At 41.6% G+C, this 24,955-nt stretch overlaps 1 protein-coding gene across 3 annotated transcripts in view; it reads right to left on the bottom strand.

Annotated features, from left to right (window-relative positions):
* COL14A1 (collagen type XIV alpha 1 chain) overlaps positions 1-24,955 on the bottom strand; it is a 158,658-nt gene that overhangs the window by 46,616 nt on the left and 87,087 nt on the right. For all 3 annotated transcript variants that reach the window (XM_081950573.1, XM_081950574.1, XM_081950572.1), the window contains 11 exons: positions 24,839-24,877; positions 23,557-23,695; positions 16,695-16,837; positions 15,411-15,520; positions 12,060-12,218; positions 7,254-7,331; positions 6,779-6,865; positions 4,322-4,375; positions 3,154-3,249; positions 2,406-2,459; positions 969-1,022 (listed from right to left, as the gene is read on the bottom strand). In XM_081950573.1, the coding sequence (XP_081806699.1) occupies positions 969-1,022; positions 2,406-2,459; positions 3,154-3,249; positions 4,322-4,375; positions 6,779-6,865; positions 7,254-7,331; positions 12,060-12,218; positions 15,411-15,520; positions 16,695-16,837; positions 23,557-23,695; positions 24,839-24,877 (1,013 nt within the window). The remainder of the gene's footprint in view (positions 1-968; positions 1,023-2,405; positions 2,460-3,153; positions 3,250-4,321; positions 4,376-6,778; positions 6,866-7,253; positions 7,332-12,059; positions 12,219-15,410; positions 15,521-16,694; positions 16,838-23,556; positions 23,696-24,838; positions 24,878-24,955) is intronic.

The following is a 24,955-nucleotide window of genomic DNA, read 5'->3' as shown; positions in this document are numbered from 1 at the left end:
TACACAAAGAAAGTCAGGAATTCATTTCAAAATATTTGCTGGAGTGGGAGGAAAAACATTGGGACTTTGCTTCAGCAAGAGGAAGAGATAATAATCCCTTTTTCCAGCCTCTATATTCCAAACATCTGGAAAGTACAGTACATCCATCTCAGACATGAAAGAATAAAAAGCCTGCGAAAGAATGACTGTGCACTCCAATTTAGTAATCTCAACCAAAATTAGCCTTTTGCAGCCAAATCTCTTACTGTAAATAAATTTTGGGAAATTGAGTTGACATTTGTAGCAGTTCTTTGCCGGTCCCCTTAAGGAGAACTGAGAAAGGTTTTTATTCTTAGCCTTTGCCCGAAGAATCAACAACTGTCAGCCATCCTGGGAACTTCCCTCACTAGGATTCACTGTGAAGCATCTAAGACCATAGAACTAAATCAGAATTTTCTGCTGGTAGGGAAGAATAAGGGGTCTCTAGCAGTTGTGGAATTCATTTCTTTTACTACCGGTTCTGTGGGTGTGGCTTGGTGGGTGTGGCAGGGAAAGGATATTGCAAAATCTCCATTCCCACCCCTATGGGGCAAGCCATTGGTGGTATTTGCCGGTTCTCCGAACTACTCAAAATTTCCGCTACCAGTTCTCCAGAATCTGTCAGAACCTGTTGAATTTCACCCCTGGTCTCTAGGACTGTACAACATGCTAGATTAAGCTAAAGTAGACTTTGATGTTTTGGAATTCAACAGGTTGTGAGAATCCAACCACTAGGAAGTTGTCTGAATTGATGTTGTCATGCTAAATGATAACAAGGTTTCTTTCTTTGGGTCTTGTATGGACTTTACACAGGAATTGTGTTTTGATCATCTGGGTATAGCATTGAAACATAGAATGTGAACTCCTCTTAGTGAGAGCAGTTTACAGGATGTCAAATTAAGTCTTGGAGGAGCAGAGCTGGATGGTTACTATTAATTATTTCATATTACCCTTGGACCTTGGCTTCCATCTCGTCCTGGTGACCCCGTTGGTCCTGGAATACCCTGAGGAACCCCCCCCCCAAAAAAGAGCCAAATTAGATATACATTTCTGCTATTACAGCAACAGTAATAGTGTAAATTTACTTATCCATATTTCTAAGAAGAACACATACATTTACACCCCCCCATGCATGTGCTCCCCGCACCCCCCACGCATATGTGTGCAAAAACCCTGCGCTCCCTGCACCCCCCACACATATGTGTGCAAAAAACCCTGTACCTCATTTTGGGCCTAGTAGGCCTCCCTGAAGCCTCCTGAGAGAAAAAACGGGCCACGGGAGGCTGTGCCACACACCCTGTGCATGCACATGTGTCCCCCGCACATGTGCACATGGCCCCTGTACATGCGTGCTTGTCTCCCACATGTACCCCGCCCCTATACATGGGGGGCAAAGACCCAAAAATCAGCTGGTCAGTGGAGGCACGCGCATACATGCACAGTGGAGCTGAGCTGGGCCAACGGCTCGCATTCCTGTAGAGAGGTCCCTGCATGCTACCTGTGGCACATGCGCCATCGTTTCCCCATCATGCTTCTAGAGCTTCTTAGGGTAGCATATATAACACCACTGTTACACAAGTTACACTGGTTGCTGATCTGCTTCCGGATCCAATTAAAGGTGCTGGCTATCACATTTAAAGCCCTTTACGGCATGGGTCCAGGATATCTTAGGAATTGTCCTGCCCAATGGGATTGGCTCACCCCCCCTCCCACATGTTCTGGTGGAAGAGACCAACAGCGCACCCTATGAGCCAAGGAAATTTGGCTAGTGGGGTGTAGGAAGAGAGTCTTTTCTGCTGTGTCCCTCCATCCTTTGAAACATCCTGCCTCCAGAGGTGCGGTCTGTCCCCACTCTCCTGGGCTTCTGGAAGGAACTTAATAGGACTAGCACTTAAGACTTATATACCGCTTCACAGGGCTTCACAGCCCTCTCTAAGCAGTTTACAGAGTCAACCTATTGCTCCTAACAATTTGGGTCCTCATTTTACCTACCTCGGAAGGATGGAAGGCTGAGTCATTGGTTGGTGAGATTTGAACTGCCAAATTGCAGGCAGCTAGCCTGCAGTACTGCATTCTAGCAGCTGCGCCACCATGGGTCCAGATACGAGATGCTTAGGATGGAGGTAGCTGGTGCAATGACAGAACAAAGCACCATCCCTGGGCCATGATTTTTGGTCAATTTAATTCTTGCAATTGTAACTGTTCCTATATTTATAACTTTTATACTTTGATTTGTATTGCTTTGTAAGCCACTCAGAGTTACTCTAAATAGTGAGATGGGTGGTATGTAAATTTAAGAAATAAATAGCAACAATATAGCTCTGAAATATCTAATGACTGAGTAGTTGCAGTAACTTCATTCTAGACCAGCATAGACCAAGGGTTACCTGAAGACCTGGACGCCCAATTTCTCCCCTTTCTCCTTTTTCTCCATTTGGTCCCTGAAAATGAATAAACATTCTTTATTATTTATTTCACTGCCCTCCTTTTTTTCTCATCCGAACAAAACGATTAATTGCCAATTTCTTTATGGAGAAGGGAGAAAAAAGGAATCCTAATATTGCTTTTATGAGACAATGTTAAAGTTTTCAACTATGGGAGAAAGGATGGGATAGCCCTTAATTATATCCATAAACCATGGAATACGATTCTTTTTTTTTATTTTAGCTTGCTTTGATCTACAATTGTTGGGTAAACTATAGATTACATCCATTACACAAGCAGAGTTTTAACCACAGAGTTTTCTTTAGTTCCTCTCTGCCTCGACCTTCCAATATCTGTGTTTTCATGATTCCTCCTCCTCCTCCTCCTCCTCCTCCTCCTCCTCCTCCTCCTCCTCCTCCTCCTCCTCCATACAGTTCCTCATGTTGTGATGACCCCCAACCATAAAATTATTTTATGTTTTCCATATTTTTTCAAAAATATGTGTTTTCTTATGGTCTTAGGCGACCCCTGGGAAAGGGTCGTTCAATCCCGAAAGGGGTCCCAACCCACAGTTTGAGAACCACTGCACTAGAAGACCTCCAAGGTCCCTTCCAACTCTACTATTGAATTGTATTATAGAATAACAGAGTTGGAACGTACCTTGGAGGTCATCTAGTCCAACCCCCGGCCCAAGCATAATAATAAACCTACCGGAGGTCCTTCAATTGAAAGTCCACTTGGCCCCTGTGGTCCAGGAGGCCCTTGAGGGCCTTGAGAACCAATTTCACCCCGAGGTCCATCAGGTCCCTAGAAGAGCATCACAAAATCCATGCTCAAAATGTAGCAGTATACACTTTATTATTTACTTAACATATTTTCTCCAGCTTTTCATGGTAACGCAACTCAAAAAATGTTTACAAAACACAATATAAAAATAATGAAAAAAAAACTATACAGGTATTCCTCAACTTACAACCGTAACTGAGACTATGGTTGTAAGATGTGATGGTGGTAGAGGGAGTCACCACGTGACTAGACTTATTTTTACCTTATTGTCCTACATGTGTGTGTGGTGGTGGGGGCAGTGGTGGGTTCCTACCGGTTCAGACCAGTTCGGCCGAACCAGTAGTGGTTTGTTGGCCTGGGTTGCTGGAACTGGCAGTGACCCAGGCCTGACACACCCCTGAACCAATTCTCCAGGGGGCGCTATAGGCACTACCGTCTTGTTTTTTGCTTTTGTGCATGCGCAGAACAATTTTAATTGCACTGTGCATGTGCGCATTGCACATGCATGCCTGGTGCGCATCAAACATGCACACCCATGAGCAACCCGGCAGTAGTGCATGCCGGAATCCACCCCTGGTGTGTGCGCATGTGTGGATGTGTGTAGGGTGAAGAGCATTTGCCAAAATGACATTGTTCACTCTCAGATATTTTTGGTGGTGCAATCAACTGGACACTCCAAGTCTTATACAAGGGTAGTTTACGGATGGGTGTATAGGTTGTAGGTGTTGTATAAAAACTACACTTAAGAAAGAAGTTGGCATACCTGAAACCTTTCACACCACTTTGGTGACAAGTACAGATATATAACGGTGTAACGTAACGTGATGGAGAAAGTTTAAGAAACCTCTTTGTAAAACTCTAAAATTGGATGTAGAAATTAATAGAGTTGAATTATGAGTACCAGAAGATGCCATGATTTCTACCCCTTCTATAGAACTCCTTACTCTTTTTAGCAATTTTCCTGGTCTCCACCCCCGCTCCCACAATTCTTTTTCTCCCAATAATATTTATTTTTTTAAAAAAGATAACAAGGCAAAACATAGGTCACGTTTTACATAGACAATGAAATCTTTTTGCAGCATTGGCCAGTTACCTTTGGCCCATCGTCACCACGGCTTCCTTTCGGACCTCGGAGTCCTGGACCTCCCTATCAAACACATTTAAGATTAAAAGAAAATGAAGTAAGCCCTGTTGTTCAATGTTGCAATGTATTTATATCTCCTACACATGAAACTCCCTATTCAAGGGAGAAGATGTAGAACCTAGACAAGGTACTGTTAAATGGAAAAGGGGTGGTGGGGAAGAGAAGGGAAAAACAGAAAAGAAAATATTAAATATATAAGTATACAGCCAAAAGCGAGATATAAAGGGGAGGAAAATATAGCTAGGATAGATTAATGAAGGTAAGGGAATAAGAAATGATATCAAATTATATTTGGGTCTGCGGAAATACCATCCCAAGGAAATATAAACTGAGGCCGGAAAGAGACACCTACAACAATAGAAAAGAAAGAGAGAAAGGAGGAGAACATGAAAGGAAGCTGGGGGAAAGAAGAAAGAGACAAGGAGAGGAGGATGGAAGGGAGAGGAAGAGAAGGAGAGCGGGTAGGAAGGGGAAGGGGAGGGAGAAAGGCAAGGGAAAAAGGAAGGGGAAGGAGAGGAAAAAGGAAGTAGAAAAGGGAGGGAGTGATAAAAGAAAGGGAAAATGAGGTGGTATTACAATAGGAAGAAGGGGTGGTAAATAAAGCAACCCAAATTGTATATTATAATCTATTAAATGAAATAATAAATGTATAAGAATGATAAATGTATAAAAGAATAACACCTATGTGAATGCATACTTAAAATGCTATATAAGAGAATTAAAAAATAAAAATTTTCTCAAGGAAGAAACTCCCTATTCAAAGTTTTAACCAAACAGACATCTTTTAACTTATCTCACTTTCTTTTCCAACAGGCACAATTCAGTACTACTGAAAATAACCTTTTCTTTCAAGGCTGCTGTTGTTTCATAGAAGTTCTGTTTGGTTCTAAGCCTAGTTGGAGAATTTGCCAATACTGAGGGCTGTTGTGGCCCAACGAACATCTGAAGCCTGTTCCCAGTGTGCGCATGCGCAGAGTTGCCAGACGAAGGGAACAGCGAAGGGAACATGGGTCCACTTGGGAGTAAGGCCACAGGTGGACGTTGAATGGCCCCTCCCATAGGGAATAAAAGAGGAGCAAAAGGAGAGGGGTGTTTGCAGGAGACAATTAGTTCATTCCTGCATTCTTGCCAAGCATTGCGGTGTCTGAAAGATGTCTGGCCATTCTCCAAGCCTGATAAAGGTCGGTAATTGTGAACTATCTTGAAAGACTGTGGGACAGGACTTTGCTGGAGAGGAATTCACTATAAATTAAATAAAAGGGGTTTATCGGGACTCGGCTTCGTGCTGCTAGAGAAGCCTAGGTCAGAACAAGAGCATCATTACCATTCATCAACCATTATCTCCCCCTCTCCTCCTCCTCCTCTTCCTCCTCCTCTTCCTCCCAATAAATATCACAATTCATATTTCACTATTCGACTCATAACTCTTCCTCACCCTCAAATATTCCTATTTTTCTTAAGAAAAACACAACTGGAATTTGGCCTTCGCAAAGCCAATTGGGAATTTCCTATAAAAATGTCATTTCTGATTCATTTTTGCATTTTTGTTCATTTTGGAAACCAGTCAACAGTGCAGATGAGTGACACTTGAGTAAGTGCCCAAGAGTAGATTTCTGTCTTTACTCCTATGACACTTAGTAAGGTTATGCTTCCTTTAAAACATGGGTGTCAAACTCGCTGTGTCACATTGCCATCACGTGACGTATTGCAACATTTTTCCCCTTCGAGGAGCTGGGGTGGGCATGGCCTGCGCGTGTCCACCAGTTTGACACCCCTGCTTTAAAAAAAATGTAGATGAAATACAAATGCAACATATTTTGAAGGTATTATATTAGGGAAGAGAAAAATGCAAAAGATGCTTCCAGGCATGGTCATTATTGCACAAAGACCCTACTAAATGTCTAAAGGTCCAATAATGTACCACATTTATTCCATCACTTCTTTCAACAAATATCAAATGAGGAGAAAAAGATGGAATAGCTTGAAGCTTTGATTATCATCAGTAGTAAACAAACATCTGGAAAGTTTCCAACTCTCTAAGTAAAGGAACAAGAGCAAAGAAGCCTTACTGTATATTTACTGTTAATTCAAAGAAACATCCAAAAACAGGAAACCTTATATGTGAGACACACAGATGTCACATCCTTTGTATCTCAGTGGCTTTCATATGCTACCACCCAAGCTAGTGGGGAATGACAGCTGCTCTTCAATACAAAAATCTACTTCATAGCACTGGTAGTGCTTATTTCAATTCAATGTGTTAAATTCTCAGCCCACAAAGAAAATTTTAGCAGGTTGCATCACCCAGCTACGATCTCAAACCTATCCAATAAAATTTGATACTTGGCCACCTGGGAGTACTTGAATGGGGGACATTAGTAAAAGACCAATAAAGTAAAATCTTACGGGTGGTCCTGAGGGCCCAGGAGATCCTTTGTTGACTTCAGAGCAGGAGCAAGAATGTGGAAGGGCGGGACAGCCTTCTTCATCTCTCTAACAACAACAACAACAACAACAACAAAGATTGTGTTATCTTCAGTATGTTTCAAGTTAGGATACTCTGGATGCTGGTTATGAGATCTTCTGTTGCAGACCTTTCCAGACATAGTTATAATTGAATTGCAAATCACTAAATAAGTATTCTTAGGACTCACTGGAGAAGAGCCTAATGCTGGGAAAGATGGAGGGCAAAAGAAGAAGGGGACGACAGAGAATGAGGTGGCTGGATGGAGTCACCAAACCAGTAGGCGTGAGCTTAAATGGACTCCAGAGGATGGTAGAGGACAAGAAGGCCTGGAGGAATGTTATCCATGGGGTTGCAATGGGTCGGACATGATTTCACAACTAACAACAACAACAACAATAACGGGTAACATCTTACCAAAGCTGGAAGTTCACAGCACTTATCTCTATTGGCCCACGAAGTAGAACAAACGATATCAAACATCTGCAGCTGGAACTGATTAAGAAAGAAAGAAAAATCCAAATTGATTAGGCACCATCTAATAAAAACATAACAAAAACTGAAGACAATAATCACACGTTTACTTACCAAACTACTAACTGAATGCTTGTCTATGAGATACGATTGGATAAAAAGATTTTAAAATCTGCCCACATTTATCCACAATTTCAATTGAAGATGACCTCCAAATGGAAACTTAAAGAAACTCCTCTGTCCCTAGAGTCCTGCTTATAGCAACCCATCTTTTACTTTCAAAAGTAAATTACTTCCAGGAAAAATATTTCTAGTGGATCCAAATAATCCTCAGTTTACAACCACAATTGAGCCCAAAATTTCTGTGGCTAAGTGAGGCAGTTGTTAAATGAATTTTGCCCCATTTTATGACCTTTCTTGCCACAATTGTTAAGTGAATCGCTACAGCTGTTAAATTAGTAACACAGTTGTTAAGTGAGTCCAGTTTCCCCATTGATTTTGCTCATCAGAGGACCGTAAAAGATGATCATGTGACCGCAGGACACTGCAACTGTCATAAGTATGAATCAGTTGCCAAGCATCCGAATTTTGATCACATGACATTGGGGATGCTGCAAAGGTTATAAGAGAGAAAAACGGTCCTCAGTCACCTTTTTTCAGTGCTGTTGTAAATTCAGATGGTCACTGAACAAACTGTTGTAGATCGAGGAATACTTGTAGAATCATGCTGATGAAAACAAACTCATCTTTGTTTTCCAAAATTATTCCTCCTTCACCTCCAGTACCTAATCCTACAAATGTCATAATTCTGTTATATTGAGAACAATGCATATCCTCATATTGTTATATTGAGAACAATGCATACCCATCTTGCGTAAATCAAGTCCAAAAACAGAGTTAAAAGGTAATAAAGATGTAAATATTTGTTGAGAATCCATAGCTCAGCGCACAGAGTTTAAATTTAGTTTCCTGAAGCCTTCGTTCTGAAATAAACAATTCCCCATAAATCTCCAAATGCCAGTTCACCTGCCATGCAACATTTCCAACAGAACAAACACAGAGTTTCTTTAAAGATGCCTCAAGGAACAAGATTTAACTGAAGAAAATATACTAGCATAATTCATTTTGCCATATCTGCAGACATCCCCAGACATGGCTCTTCTACAAGGTTCAGTTAAAGAGGACATGGTCAGGGAACACTGAATATCAGAGAGAACGTATTCTTTTGAAAAATTGGCCCATTCCAAATGAACCAAATACATCCAATGGTTTTGCTTGTATCCAATGGTGTCCAAGTCTTAAAGACTGCTTGGATAAGTCTCTGCAGTGTTCTTGGCCAGATTTCAGAATTGGTTCATCATTGCCTCCTTCCTACAGCTGAGTGAGAATGAGTGGCCCAAGATTACCTAGGCGGCTTTGTGCTAAGGCAGTGGTTCTCAACCGTTTCTTCACCACGGGCCCGAAATACCTTTTGTGGCCATGGGCCACCAAGACTTAACTCAAGATTTAAATCATAACATTTTTTTCCAAGCCTTAACGGACTCCCTGGGATGACGTCGCAGGCCCAGTGGTCCCTGGATCACAAGTTGATAATTGCTGTGCTAAGGCACAATGGCTTAACCACCACACCAGAATTATTAACAATTTTATTATATTGTATTTTATCACCCTAGCTGGGGAATGCTGGGATTTGAAAGTCACACATTTAGGTAGAGGTAAAGTTTCCCTCGCACATATGTGCTAGTAGTCCCATCTCTAGGGGGCGGTGCTCATATCTGTTTCAAAGCCGAAGAGCCAGCACTGTTCGAAGGCGTCTCCATGGTCATGTGGCCGGCATAATTAAACTTAAGCCAAAGGTGCACAGAATGCTGTTACCTTCCCACCAAAGGTGGTTCCTATTTTGCTATTTGCATTTTTACATGCCTTCGAACTGCTAGGTTGGCAGAAGCTGGGACAAGTAACGAGAGCTGATTCCGTTACGCGGTGCTAGGGATTTGAACCGCTGAACTGCCGACCTTCCTGACCAACAAGATCAGCGTCTTAGACACTGAGTCACGCCATCCCTTATTTTAAAGTTGCCAAGTCTCAAAAGCACTGCATTATATGGAGTGCATCAAGGTTCAAGTTTTGCATGCTTGCAATCACTTCTGTTGTGTTTTGTCACCTAAAAGGAAATTCCAAAATTACTATCAGGGTGCCAGATATGGTTTATGACAAATATATTATGTATGTATGTATGTATGTATGTATGTATGTATGTATGTATGTATGTATGTACAAAATGTTTTTTTTTTAATTTGCATATATGCTCAAATTAAAAAAAACATTTTTCAGAGGAAACAGAAGCATTCTTAATGTTTTAGCCTCATGGACCACAAGATAGCATCAAGACATAATTTCCTGAAAAAATACACTGTACCTAATCAAAAGCACAGACTTCGTTAAAGTTGAATTTGTGAAAAGAATGCTTCTATTTGTTTTAAAATGCATGTTTGTGGACTTACATAACCATCAACCAATTCCGTTGCAGGCAACTGTTTTGTTTTTTTGTTTTTGCTTCCTGTGGGCGTATAGTTCACTTATCATGCATGCAACCACGATTCTCCAAACAAAAGCCATCATTTCTTTCCTTCTATTTTCTTACAAAGCACCCTTCAATTGAAATTTTTTTACAAGATGGCCCTTGTCGTTCTCTGCTGGAAAATGGCCACAGAGGTTGCTTGGTTCAATTGTCTTAGGGGAGTTGATATATTAATTGCCAGGCTGAAGTCAGGAGTCTGAAAACACTTCTTTGTACAAAGCACATACTTTTATGTGGAGGGAGGGCAACTACGTACTTCACAGAGCAAACAGGCTGAAGTTCATTAGGTTTAAGAGCCCCATTTGGTCAAGAGAGTTCAAAGGACATGACCGCATTGTCCAGCTTTGAAAATTAAATCCACCACTTCTCTCTTATTAAATTCTCCTCTTCCTTAATTAATTAATAATCATAACAATGCTCTGGAAGAGCTTCTCTTCACTTGTTGGGAACTGTCATCTTGAAAAGCAGATAAAAGTACAGGCCAAGTCTCTAGAGTACAGTATGGTCAAGTACTTCCCAGAGAGTGACCCAAATGAATTTTCCCACTAGAATTTGACCACAAGACAAAGATGCCTTGACAAAGTGGAGGAACATACATTAGATGTAAAATGAATGAAGTGGATGGTGGCATAGCTGAATTAATATTTTACTGTCTAGTTACTGTAGAATAGGTGGAAAAGCAGACAGACGCCGTGAGGCGAATTCAAAAGGCTTTATTGAACAAACTAGCTATAGACAACATACAGGAGAGAAGCAGGAGCTGTCCCTGCTTGACAGCTATTTATATGGAGCTGTCAAGCAGGGGGGCCAATCCGAAGGCAGGGATTGCCCGCGTTTAGCCAAGCCGCGTCTTAACCAATCAGATGCGGCTTGGCTGTTGCCAGCAGACACAGGGGAAACTCCTGACGTCACTGCCAGGATTCTACACCTCTTCCCCCCCAGCGAGGGCGCATGCGTGGAAGTGGCGCATGCGTAGTCACGAAGATACGCTGGGCAGCGCCGGACCCGCCCAGAACGCCGCAGAACAGGTTCAGTCATTGGCGGAGGAGGAGGTGCCCGAGATAGCTCCTCCCTCAAGGGAGTGGAGCTCCGGGCGCCATCTTCGTCACCAGTGTAGAATAGGCGGAAAAGCAGACAGATGCCGTGAGGCGAATTCAAAAGGCTTTATTGAACAAACTAGCTATAGACAACATACAGGAGAGAAGCAGGAGCTGTCCCTGCTTGACAGCTATTTATATGGAGCTGTCAAGCAGGGAGGCCAATCCGAAGGCAGGGATTGCCCGCGTTTAGCCAAGCCGTGTCTTAACCAATCAGACGTGGCTTGGCTGTTGCCGGCAGACACAGAGGAAACTCCTGACGTCACCGCCAGGATTCTACAGTTACAGAAGGGATTACATCAATCCCTAAATAAATAAACTGAGGAGCCATCTTGATCCAATAGGACTGGCCTGCCCCACTCGTCCTGGCAGAAGAGGCCTACTGCAAACCCCAGCAGCCAAGAAATTTGAGCTGGCACGGATTAGGAGAAGACCCTTTTCTGCCGTGGCTTCTACCCTTTGTAACATAATGCTACAGGAGGTGAATCCACCCCCCACCCATCTGGTGTTCAGGAAGGGACAGACAATCTGGCTGTAGGTGGTTAGTATGATGACAGAGAAGGCACCACCTCTTCTCCACCTGGAATCTGTGGTTTTTAGTCTGTATTTAATTTTTTGCAATTTAATCTCTTTTTATATTTAGAATTGTGTTTGTATCAGAGGTGGTATTCAGCAGGTTCTGACCAGTTCTGGGGAACCGGTAGCGGAAATCTTGAGTAGTTCGGAGAAGCAGCAAATACCGTCTCTGACTGGCCCCACCCCCATCTATTCTCTGCCTCCCGAATCCCAAATGATCAGGAGGAAATGGGAATTCAGCAGTAACCTTCCCCTGGAACAGGGAGGGAATGGAGATTTTACAGTATCCTTCCCCTGCCACGCCCACCAAGCCATGCCCACAGAACGGATAGTAAAAAACTTTGAATCAGACTACTGGTTTATATCTCTATTTTCACTATAATTGTAAGCCTCCCAAAGTCGTTTTGCACAACAAGATGGGCCAGTGTATCAATTTAATCAATAAATGGGCCTTGCTGAATAATCATCCACTTTTATCTCAGCTCCTTTACTTACTGGTGCAGAACTGTCTCTTGGTCCTCTTGATCGAACCATTCTTCCCAGTACTTCAATCCCGTTAGAAGTGATATTTCCTGCTGCATTGATAATCTTCTCCCCCACTTCCTTGCAATCAATCACTACTTTAGCGGTGGTTTTGCTGATAACAATATGCAGCTGGAAGAGGAGGAGGTGGTTTTAATACACAACAAGGGAGCCAAATGACTGACGTAAAAAAGAGCTCTTTGTAATCCTTTTAATGCAATTTTATTTTACTTATTTATTATTAAATTTATATTGCCTCCTATTCGCCCATGGCAATCTCACAGACATGCTATTTGTTTTATAACGTTTCTATAGGAACAGAGGGCTGCATTGTCCTATATTCCTCAAGTAACCTGTTATTGTGGCCCACCAACGGCCACGAGAACTGGTGGCAGACTCAGACAGTGAGGAGGTTGTGGAGGAACATGGGCCAGTCCTGGGGTCTGGGAAAGGCTCTGATCAGTGCTGTGCATCAGAGGCAGAGATGGGACCAGGGCCGTCCGACAGTTATCAGCTGCCTTCGGAGTTGGATATCAGTGGGGCAGAAGAACAGCTGGAGCCTGTTCCCGATGTGTCCATGTGCAGAGCTTCCAGGAGAAGGGAACAGCTAAGGAACAAGGGCCAAATCGGGAGTTAAAGGCACAGGTGGACGGTGAATGGCCCCTCCCATAGGGAATAAGGAGGAGCGAAAGGGGAGGGGAGCTTGCAGGAGACAATTAGTTCAATTCATTAGGGTGAAGATCTGTTCCTGACTTCTTGCCAAGTAATTGCTGCTACGATGGGGGGGGGGGGGGTTGGAAGATATGGGCCTGGCAGCTCTCCAAGCCTGATAAAGGTCTGTAGTTGTGAAATCTCTTGAAAGACTGTTTGCTGGGACTTTGCTGGAGAGGAATTCCCTTTAACCTAAATAAAAGAGGTTTTTGTTGGGCTGAGGAGTCTTCTTCATGCTCTTGGGAAGCCTAGGTCAGAGCACCCGTTTGCCACTAATTCCATCTTACAGGTAGGCGAGAACTTGTGTATCACTAAGAAAGACCTAACTGAAGATTGAGGATTGAAGGATAAATGGGGCGTACTCAGAGCCAGAATGGGGCGAACCAACCAGCTTGACCCGTACCTCTGTAACAGAGATCCATAATTTATATGGATTTGTGGGCTTGTCAATTGCCAAATTCCAAAAATAAGGAGATTGCAGTATGTACTGAGAGAATGTCTCAAGAGCTTTGAGGGAAAAAAAATAGGCGGCATCTTAAGGTTTAATTAAGACCTTCACTTTGACCCTTGAAATGCCCCCAAGTCACTAAAAGCAAAAAACCACATCAACTTCATTAGTCACTCCAAAAACAGTTCTCCAGTAGAATTTGGTTTATATTTTTTTTAAAATCCTACCTTTATTATTTTTATACATTACTCAAGGCAGCAAAAATATCTAATACTCTTTCCCTTGTCTTATTTTTCTCACAAGAACAATCCTATAAGGTTGATCTTCTGGGAGGGAAACAGAATTAGAATCAATACAGTTGTGGAGGCAGAGGCCTTCATGAAAAAAACGTAGTGCCCTCCTAGAGGACGAAATCATAAGAGGTAGTGAAAAAGGTCACAATATACAAGACATGAAGGAGGGAGGGGCTGTGGCTCCGCCAGGGCACAGGGGGGAGGGAGCAATATTGAAAAGACACAGGTTACAAAAATAAATGTATTTGAAATATTATTGTAATTGTTGATATATTAGAAAGTGGCAAAAGAGATGATTGAACACATGGTTGATACAATGTATATAACAAGATGCTGTTTCTGCTTATCTTTTATCTTTTGTTTTTTCTTTGTAAAAGTTGTGAGATTTGGAGAGATTTTTATCTTTAGCACGATGTAGCTGCCAAAAAATTTTGTATATCCACCTACCCTTTCCTATAAATGTTTAAAAACCAATAAATTTTTTAATAAAAAGAACAATCCTGTAAGTTGAGCCTTGCTAACAGATAGTGACTGGACTAAAGGTATTAATCTGGCTTCCATGGATAAGGCAGGCCTAGAACAGGGGTGGGTTCCAGCAGTCACTACTGCTGCTTCACTCGTGGGCGCACTGCATGTGTATGCGCAGTGCAATAAAAATTGTTCTGCACATGCGCAGAAGCGAAAAATAAGATGGCGGCGGCATAGGAGAACTGGTTCGGGGGGGGCAGGCCTGGGTTACTGCCGGTTCCAGCGACCCAGGCCGCCAAACCACTACCGGTTCAATCAAACCAGTCCGAACCGGTAGGAACCCACCACTGGACTAGAACTCACAGTCTCCTGATTTCTAGCCTATTGCCTTCCTCATTAGACCAAACTGGTTCTCATTTGTGGGGTGGTTTTTTTTTTCTTTTCATTTTTTTGCACATGGGCAATTTGCAGAATTGTAATAATTTAAAGTTAAATTAAAGAAAACAAAACAACATAAAAATACAAGAGGCCTAAAATATTAAATACTGAAGACTAATCCCAGGAGAAAACTATTCTGCCAGAATGTAAAACAGAGTGGTATAAAATCGTGTAAACATTTAGACAGCTGCCAAATTGCTCTCCTTCTTTCTAGACAAGTTAAACAACAATTGTCTTATTTCTCTCTTTTGCAATGATATAAGCTTGAAACAGAATTTGGCAGCTTTGAAAGTGACATCATTTTTAACAGTGTGAGAAGAAATGAAATTAAGAATCTGTTTATCAGAGGACTCAGCCAAAAAAAAAAAAAATTGAGGCCACAAAAGGGACATTTTAATAAACCACACGAAGCTTCTAGATCATTTTGTTTTCTTGTATATTTGCTCTACAAATTTGAATCCTCATAAATTTGGGAGCAATATTGAGAAGACAAGTTCTTTCATATTTAAAATATTTTTAAAGATTTTTCTGAAGATGCTTCTTCCAAAAAGTAACTGGATTTTCTTGGGTATTTTTTCCCTTTGAAAATGTTTCACTTGTCATTTTATCCATTCTTGGATAAGAAATGAAATGTTTTCAAAGGAAAAATAAAACCCAATAAATTCTAGTTGCCTTTCGGAAAAGCACCTTTGGGACCACAATGACATGGATGATTGAGAATCTCTCTCTCTCTCTCTCTCTCTCTCTCTCTCTCTCTCTCTCTCTCTCTCTCTCTCTCTCTCTCTCTCTCTCTCTCTCTCTCTCTCTCTCTCTCTCTCTCTCTCTCTCTCTCTCTATATATATATATATATATATATATATATATATATATATATATATATATATATATATATATATATATATATATATATATATATATATATATATTAAAGATCTTTTTGAAGCATATTTCAGCAAGTGCCTCACCTTATGGAAACTCCCATAAAATATTTTCTTTATGTCAGGCCCTTCAAAGGTTACCGTCTGGAATTCCCCTTTGTAGTCATAATTGAAGAAAGTCAAGGTTTTGCCATCATCTGTACATTGTACGAGAGAATAAGGTTCAGAGAACTGTGCACATTTTCTTTTAAAGATTATATATATTGGCTCATCATATTTCCAAGCCAAAGTCAAGATCAGCCAGCTGACCAAGGAGACAACGAGAAGCACAGGCTTCCGTATTTCATCAAAACTCATTCCCAAAACTAGGCAACCTGGAGAGGCAAATTGGGAGGGAGTTTTGACAGGTGCTTTTCTAGACAAAATGTGGGGTTTTAAATTGGTTAAATCTGAGCATCCCACAGGCAAAAGGGAACCTATTTAAATCCACTATCCCTGGGGTGTCAAACTCTAGTGGGCCGGATCCGGTCGTGGGGTACTTAAATCTGGCCCGCGGGGCCAGCCTGGAAATAGTAAACAACCAGCCCGCGGTGCCTCTGGCAGCCAAAATGGGGCAAGTGGGGGCCATTTTGCCAGGCAAAGTGCTGTATGTGGCCGGCCGGCCAGTCTCTTCCCCACTCCCCAGCCGGTCCGCAGAGGACAAGTACAATGCTGATTTGGCCCTCAAAGAAATCCAGTTTGACACCCCTGCTCCATCCCTCTGCAAGCAAATTGAGTTTAATGAAATTCCTGGTCCTTTTTTGTAAACCAATGAGATATGAAGGATACACAGATATAAGTGATAAACGTGGACAGTCCTGGCCAAACAGTGACATATAGGGAACCTACAGGTACCTCACCTTAGATACCTTCCATATGAAAAGGTGGTTTATAAATATTTTATTAGATTTTTATCCTGCCATTATTGTTTTATAGGTAACTGGAGGTAATAATACTTGTTCCTCCTCCTACTTTTTCCACAAGAACAACCCTGTGAGGTGGGTTGGGCTGAGAGAAAGAAAATGGCCCCAAGTCACCTAGCCAGCCTTCATGCCCAAAGTAAGACTAGAACTCATGGTCTCCTGGTTTCTAAGCCAGCATCTTAATCACACCACACTGGCACTCTCATAGATCATAGTATAAATAAGATATAGCGCATAAATAAATTAGTAGAAAAGCTTATGAAAAACTGGGTAGGAAAAACAGATTTCTTGAAGAAGAAAAAACCAGAAATCACGACTTCTTAATTCTCTTGTTGATAACATGCAAAAAAAAAAAAAAATCCAGATGGAAATAATCAATCACAGCACAGCTCCAACCACAGATACTTACTATCCAAAATAACTCCAACCAAGGGCTCATAACTTTCATTTAAAATCTCCCACAGAGCAAATGGTTCCAGAGGTGTTTCAGGAAGGAGGCGGAAGAGAAACGTTATGGTGTAATCTGATGGGAGACCCTCTGGATGTACATATCTGTGAAAAGAAAATAAGTTTGCAGAAAGGGATATTAATATAGAGAAGTCCTACATTAGGAATGAACCATTTTTATTGACCCAAGGTTACTTACAGAAGGCTGTGCATGCTCTTCGCGCCGGCAGTGCCCCATTGCCTGCTGCACCGGAGGGACTTGCCCAGGCAAGTCCGAGCGGACTGGCGCAGCAGGCAATGTGTTCGTGCGGCCGGCGTGAAGAACAGGGCGGTGATGGCAGTGGCTTTTTTGGCATGTTCAAGACCTCCAGTAGTTTTTGGCGGTCTCCAGCCAGTCGCCACTGCCAGGAAGTGGTTGGCAAAGAGGTGGCAACTGGAAGGCTTCTTGCAGTCACACCGAAAAAGAGAGCTTGCCTTCCGGAGTCTGGACCAGCCGCCACGGGAGGAAGGTAAACCCAAAGAGGCGGTCTTGGGGGAGGAAGAGGGGCTAGGGTTGGGGCCTCTGAAGGAGTGGAAATGGGACTGGTGAAGGGAGAGCGGGCAGCATACAGGAGGAGGACTATGACAGATTAGGCCTATTAGGGGGGAGTTCCACCCTGAATTAACGAAGCGTGGATCGTGGCTTTCTCCTGAAGTATACTTCCGAGTAAGCAAAATAATAAACCCGAAGCAAGATCTAATAAAAACATTTTTAATATAAAAGAAAATAAAAATACAAAAGTGCTAACTCAATTAACTACATTTTTGCAAGAGCTATGTTGCCCACCTTCTTGGCAAGCGAACGGAAGATCAGAAGAGAAAGTTAAGGAATGAGAATGAGCAGGTGCACTAAATCACTTGCAGATAAGAACTGTGACCTGTGCAGTAAATCTCAGCACAGCTAGCAAACCAATTAACGCAGTGACACCCCTTCTTTTGCTAGTTGGGCTGATGTCATCAAATCATCAAATAAGGCACATCTTCTTCCGCAGATACTCGTGTTGAGCTGCCAGGCCTGGGCAGAAAATAGGTAGATAAGTAGAAATTCAATTTTGTTACTACTGGGTTCTGTGAGCATGGCTTGGTGGAGGCATCATGTGACTGAATGACCGTGGCCATGAGTGAAGTTGAGTTGGCCAAGCCCACTCATTCACATGACACCCCCCACCAAGACACGCCCACAGAACCAGGAGTAAAAAAAATTGAATCTCACCACTAATATAGTAGGAGTTGCAAATCTGAACACACATTTGAAACACATGTCTAAGGTTTGACTTATCATCAACATTTCATCAATATTCCTGATATTGGGGTGGCCGGGGTGAATAATTAGGAAACATCTTCAGGCAAACAAATGAAAGAGAAACTCCTGAAGATCAGTGGATTGGGTCAAGGGAACGTGTACAATTTAAATTTGGTGGACTTTTACTGGAGTGGGGGGAAATGTCCTCAGTTGCAAGCTTGGAATTTTGAAAAAAATCAAAGGAATGTCCATAAGCTTGGGAAAAATCCAGATATCCCTAAATCTGAAGGGCTAACGCAATAGAAGGATTATTACAGCTCTGAGCTATAGGAACATCCTGTAAGCCATCCAGCCAATGAGCAAATCAAATACTTGCTCCTAAGCTCTAATCACTCCCATTTTCACCTCTCTGGTTTCTAGGAGACAGCCTTTGTGCCACGAGAGACAATTTTGTTTAACTGGGAAACGTAACTAAATGCTTATTACTTATACATCACTGACTTGATCTGTTCCAGTTGTACACAAGGTTTTGGTCTGAAAAATAACATGCAATATTCTTAAGGTTTACTCTTCCCTCCTCCACCCATGTTCCTCTAATGCCACGTTACAAATTTGGCTTCCCCTCCCTCAAAGCTTTGCTTTCCTAATCCCTAAAATCTGCAAGAATCCACATACAAGATGAATTAGCTTTATCTCTCCACTTAACACAATGCTCTTTTTCCAGGCAGTACTGTTTTCAGCATTCAGCTCTCATGCCAGATGATGAACTATTTTAACAAATAAGGAGGGATTTTTTTTAGCATAAATCTGTCCCCGGGAAAGATTAACCCTGGGAACATGCCAGTGAAAGTGTAGGCAGCTTCTCATTAAGAACTGAGATGGTTACTGTAAAATGTTTGGGAGAAAAAGAATTTGTTCATATTTTTTCTTGGAAAGCAAATTAAAATTTCAATCCAAAAATAATACGACAGTGAGATGTCTACCCAGGCATCTCTCCAAAACCAGCAGAACTTGTAAAACATTTCTTCTTCTTCTTAACAAATGAATAATTGATTAAAGGCAGAGTGATGGATCGTCAAAGATTAAACAAGACCCGATATGGAAGGATGTCCTACTGTGCTGGTTTTGCGGTGCTTTCCATCTCTACAAAACCTTTCATGCATGCAGAATAAATTTAATGCCTGGAGAAACATAGAGCAATAACCCAAAGTGGGTTCCATTCAGAGTCCCAAAGGTGCTTTTTCCAAAGGCAACTGGACTTTCTTTGTTTTTCCTTGAAAACGTTTCGCTTCTCATCCACGAAGCTTCTTCAGAATTGATGGTGCTTTCTGGATGAGAAGCGAAGAGTCTTCAAGGGAAAAACAAAGAATATCCAATTGCCTTTGGAAAAAGCACCGTTGGGACCAGAAGTAGGTTCCTGCTGATTCGGACCGGTTCAGCTGATTAGGTAGTAACTCGCACGGCCATGCCCCTGAACCGATTCTATCGGCGGTGCCATAGGTGCCACCATCTTGTCTTTTGCTTTTGCGCATGTGCAGAAGCATTTTTATCTACTGCACATGTGTGTGTGCAAAGCGCATGCATGCCTGAAGCGCATCCCTGAACAAACCGGCAGTAGAAGAAGTTGGAACCCACCCCTAGTTGGGACAACAGAGATAACAGAGAATCTGGATAACAGAGAATCTCCACAGACGTTTCATTCAGAGCTGCAGAAGTAGGTATAGGTAGTCTTCAACTTATGACTGGTTCCTTAGTGATCCATCAAAGTTACAATGAACCCACCAAATGCTACTTATGACCTGGATTTGAATAGCTGCTCCCCCCTGCAGATATGTGACAATATTTTGGACACTCAATAACCAGCCCACAATGATAGCTGTTTGCAGTGTCCGCTGGTCATGTCACTGTGATTGATGATGTTTTCCTAGAAGCCAACATTTACTTCTGGTTTCCTGCAAAAACCATTCAGTAGCAAACAATACGTTCACCTAATTACTGTGGCATTCACTTAATGACATTTGCTTAATGACTGCCAGAAACAAAAGTAGTAAAATTGGTCTGGTCACACGGAGAAAGCAATTAGGTTGGGAAGGTTTAGTGGTAAAAGGAAACCAGGCTGCCAAAGAAACTTCGTGACTTATAATCAAAATTATGTGTTCAATTAACAGTCATAATAGCAATAGCACCGCTTCACAGTGCTTTATATTCCTCTCTAAGCAGTTTACAGAGTCAGCATATTGCCCTCAACAATTGGGTCATCATTTTACCAACCTCAGAAAGTTGGAAGGCTGAATCAACCTTGAGCCTGGTGAGATTTGAATTGCCAAATTATAGGCAGCTGGCAGTCAGCAGAATAGCCTGCAGTACAACATTCTAACCACTGTGCCACCACAGTAAATCAAGGACTACTTGTACCTAGATATGAAACTAAACTGCTCAATAGATACCACTTCCCAAATTTAAGAGGAAAAGAAGGCAACGCGGTTGGCTTTGGTGATGCATCCATATGTCCCTTGACTCTCTGCAGTAGTTTTATTTTCCCTTTGTACTATGCAATTTCACTGGAGAAAGCAATTATGTTGGGAAGAATTCGTAGTGAAAGGAAACCAAGCTGCCAAAGAACATGGCGGCTGGACACCATTAAAGCTGACATGAAAGCCAGAGAATAGAATAACTCAAAGAACGAGTGCAAAATCAGAAGATGTGGAGAGACCTGGCCCATAGAGTCAAGAGTTGAACTTGACTGAATGGATATCATCGTCAACAACAACAACATCATCATTGCCACTCTGCAGTTACAGGGAAAGAACAGCTCTACAGAGTTACCCAGTGCTGTCTAAATGCAGTGTAAATCTCTCCTACTCTTATCCAAACTAAGGATGCAAGAGAGATATACCTAATAGCAGAACATTGCATATGCCAAAGGTGGTGATTTGCAATTGGTGAAAGATCTCAACATCCACCCTCCATTCCAGATAAAATGGCTTTATTGGAAAGCAATAAAATTGAATCATGAGGCCTAGTTTCTGGCTTTTAGTTAGAGAAGGCTTTGTACAACTGCTAGATAAATAATGGCCACTTCCTCATGCTTTCAAAATAAATCACCTAGCTTAACCTGTACAGTGTTGATACTTCACAGATCTAGGTAGTTAATCAGCTACAGTCAAACATTTATGACTTGGCTTTGAAGTTTAAATTAGAAGTTTCCTGACGAAGACATGCCTCATCAAGTTCTAATTTCAGTTTGGGTCTTGCCAGAAATCTATGTATCTACTATTGCACATCAACTACCAAGAGACAAGCACCGTGACAAGAGTTCTGCTTCAAAACACGTTGAGTAGTGAATTTGACAAGTTTTGAAGCAGTCAAATAATAGGTATGACATTACTGGGGTTATACTGAAAGCTGAAGCAAATGTTTCTAATTGCCTTCTAGAAGTGACAGTGAAGGGAAATCTGGACTGCAGATGTAACGCTAAACTTTGACTTAGCCCTGCATCTCAATGCAACTACTGACTCAACTTCAAATTAAGCTGTGAGGCATCCATCAGATTTCTGCTTTGAATTCTTTCAAGATGTTTACAAATTAGGGAGAAATCTTTCAGGAAAGAAGGAAACATCTGGGGGAGAATTTCCAGATGCTGTTTCTTTTTCCCACCATCTCTTTCCCTAGGGCAACACTTCTTTATCAGGGAAACGTTTAAGCCAAAAAGCTTTTTTTGCTTGTTGGTTTTAGTTTTTTTTTTAATGCAAAACAATTGCCATCATGTACAGAAATTGCAGCATATCTTTATTACTTTATCCAATTTTAGCGTTATGTCCAATGTACATCTGCATGCAAAGCTGTGTGCAAAACACATATGCACATAACAATATACTAGTATTCTGTATTTACATGTATGTAAATTGCACAGAGCCCTGTGTTTCTGAATTAAATTAAATTAAACGAACAAACAAATAAATCACTGTAACTCCAAAATAATCGAACTCCCATTCCTAGATGCAAAAATTACATTGATATTACACTGTTAGGTTGCATAGGTTATTTTTTAACAGTTGCCTAAAACTATAATGTTACAGATTGTCCCCAATTTCTGACCGTAATCACATTAAGCAGGTAACCGGTGGTGTGACTACACCTGATTTTACAACCTTTTTTGTGATGGTTGTTAAATGAATGTGGTAGTCGTTAAGCAAATCTATTGTTTGCATTGGGGTTTGTTAGTTTTTTTGTCAGAAACTGGAAATGAAACACCCTAATTGCAGTGAGGTGGCCACGAGACACTGCAAATACCCATGAATATTGGTCATTTGCTAAGCACTCAAAATGCGATCACATGACTACAGAGAGAGAGAGGGAGGGAGGGAGGGAAGGAGGGAGGAACAGCCGTCAGAACTTTGAATCAGGGTCATAAGTAGCTCTGGGGAGATCTGTTGTAACTTTGAACAGTTGCTAAATGACAGGTTGTTGACTGAGGACTACTTGTAGAAGAAGTCATCAATACAATACAATACAATAGTAGAGTTGGAAGGGACCTTGGAGGTCTTCTAGTCCAACCCCCTGCCTAGGCAGGAAACCTTATACCGTTTCAGACAAATAGCTATCCAACATCTTCTTAAAGACTTCCAGTGTTGGGGCATTCACAACTTCTGGAGGCAAGCTGTTCCACTGATTAATTGTTCTCACTGTCAGGAAATTTCTCCTCAGTTCTAAGTTGCTTCTCTCCTTGATTAGTTTCCACCCATTGCTTCTTGTTCTACCCTCAGGTGCTTTGGAGAATAGTTTGACTCCCTCTTCTTTGTGGCGACCCCTGAGATATTGGAACACTGCTATCATGTCTCCCCTAGTCCTTCTTTCTCTTAAGCTAAACATACCCAGTTCCTGCAACCGTTCTTCATATGTTTTAGTCTCCAGTCCCCTAATCATCTTTGTTGCTCTTCTCTGCACTCTTTCTAGAGTCTCCACATCTTTTTTACATCGTGGCGACCAGAACTGAATGCAGTATTCCAAGTGTGGCCTTCCCAAGGCATTATAAAGTGGTATTAACACTTCACGTGATCTTGATTCTATCCCTCTATTTATGCAGCCTAGAACTGTGTTGGCTTTTTTGGCAGCTGCTGCACACTGCTGGCTCATATTTAAATGGTTGTCCACTAGGACTCCAAGATCCCTTTCACAGTTACTAGGGAACTGTTACTAGGGAACATCAGTTTAGAGTCCTTGCATTGCCACAAGAGATCCAAATCCAGCCCCTCTTAAATCCCTTGACTCTTATCTAGCAGCAATTTAGTGCTGACTTAGTTGACCAAATTCTTGAACAAGGGTGGCAACTTTAAGACTTGTGGACTTCAGCTCCCGGAATTCCCTAGCCAACATGGCTGGTTGAGAAATTCTGGGAGTTGAAGTCTACAAGTCTTAAAGTTGCCACGTTTGGAGATCCCTGTTCTTGTGTATAGGCTGTAATAATAAACTTTCTGTGCTTGAACTTAATGAAGGATCCTGATTCTTTGCGCCTGACAATAGCCTTATCTTCAGTACATACTTGGTTGGCTGAGAGACCAAAGCATCCTTATGCAGTCCATAACAGTGGTAGGCATTAAATGTTCCAGGTTCCATAGATACTCCTTCCACAGCTGCAAACTCTTTGTCAACCAAGCCGAACATGTCCATCATTTTAAATCCTAGAAACCAAAAGAAAGGAATATGTGTGTCATCTCTATTAATTAATTGGAATGGGAAGTTAAATATGAGTTATGTAGTGAAGAGTTTAGCAACTCAGGCACTGCTAATTCTTACCATCTGACAATTACTTGATAATTGCACAGCTAAACAAACATGACCCTTATGCTTTCAATTTCCATTGTACAGGAAGTAAAGGTAAAGGTTCCCCTTGCACATATGTGCTACTGGTTCCCGACTCTAGGAAGCGGTGCTCATCTCCGTTTCAAAGCTGAAGAGCCAACGCTGTCCAAAGATGTCTCCATGGTCATGTGGCTGGCATGGCTAAACACCGAAGGCGCAGGAACGCTGTTACCTTCCCACCAAAAATGGTTCCTATTTTTCTACTTGCATTTTTTACGTGCTTTCACACTGCTAGGTTGGCAGAAGCTGGGACAAGTAACAAGAGCTCACCCCATTATGCAGCACTAGGGATTCGGATCGACAAGCTCAGTGTCTTAGCCACTGAGCCACTGCGTCCCTCAGTGGACAGAAAGTAGAAGCTAATTAAGGAAAGATGGTACAGATATTCCTAGACTTACAATCATTTCTTTAGTGACTGTTCAAAATTACAACGGCACTGAAAAATGTCATTTATAACTGTTTTTCATGCGTACAACCATTGTGGTATCCCTATGATTACATGATCAAAATTCAAACATTTGGCAACTGGCATGTGTTTATGATGCAGAATCTCAGGGTTCACGTTAATTTTGCTTAAATGCTTCTTCTTTAATACTGGTCTCCAAATATAACTTCCTCACCCCATTTATGGTGCAGTGAAGGAGCCAATGTAGAATGTAATATTACTAAGTTATTGTTCATTATTTACATTTGGTACAGCTACTCTGGTGGACTCTGGGTGGCTTACAAAATCCAAAAGCAGTAAAACAGTTAAAAGCATACAATACGCTCTGGGGCAAAACTACTAACACAATAACAAAAAACAGTCCAACATCTCATGCATAACACAGAATATTAGATGAATCCCTCTCCATAGTGATCATCTTTAAACTGTAACTATCGCAAGGAAATACACTGTGTACATATTACATTATCCATTCACTGCTTATCAGATGAAAAAAGGACGTTTAATAACAACATACCTGCTAAACTATTGCCTTCTTTATACACCAATGGACAAGCTGTAAAAAGGAAGAAAACAAATTAGCTCTCAGAAGAAATAGTCATAATGCCAAGTGTATTATATTTTTTAGGAAAAC

Source organism: Natrix helvetica (assembly GCF_964273705.1).
Source record: "Natrix helvetica genome assembly, chromosome: 4".
NCBI lineage: Eukaryota > Metazoa > Chordata > Lepidosauria > Squamata > Natricidae > Natrix > Natrix helvetica.
The sequence above is the reverse complement of the archived record's forward strand: the minus strand, read 5'-3'. Positions and strand labels throughout refer to the sequence as shown.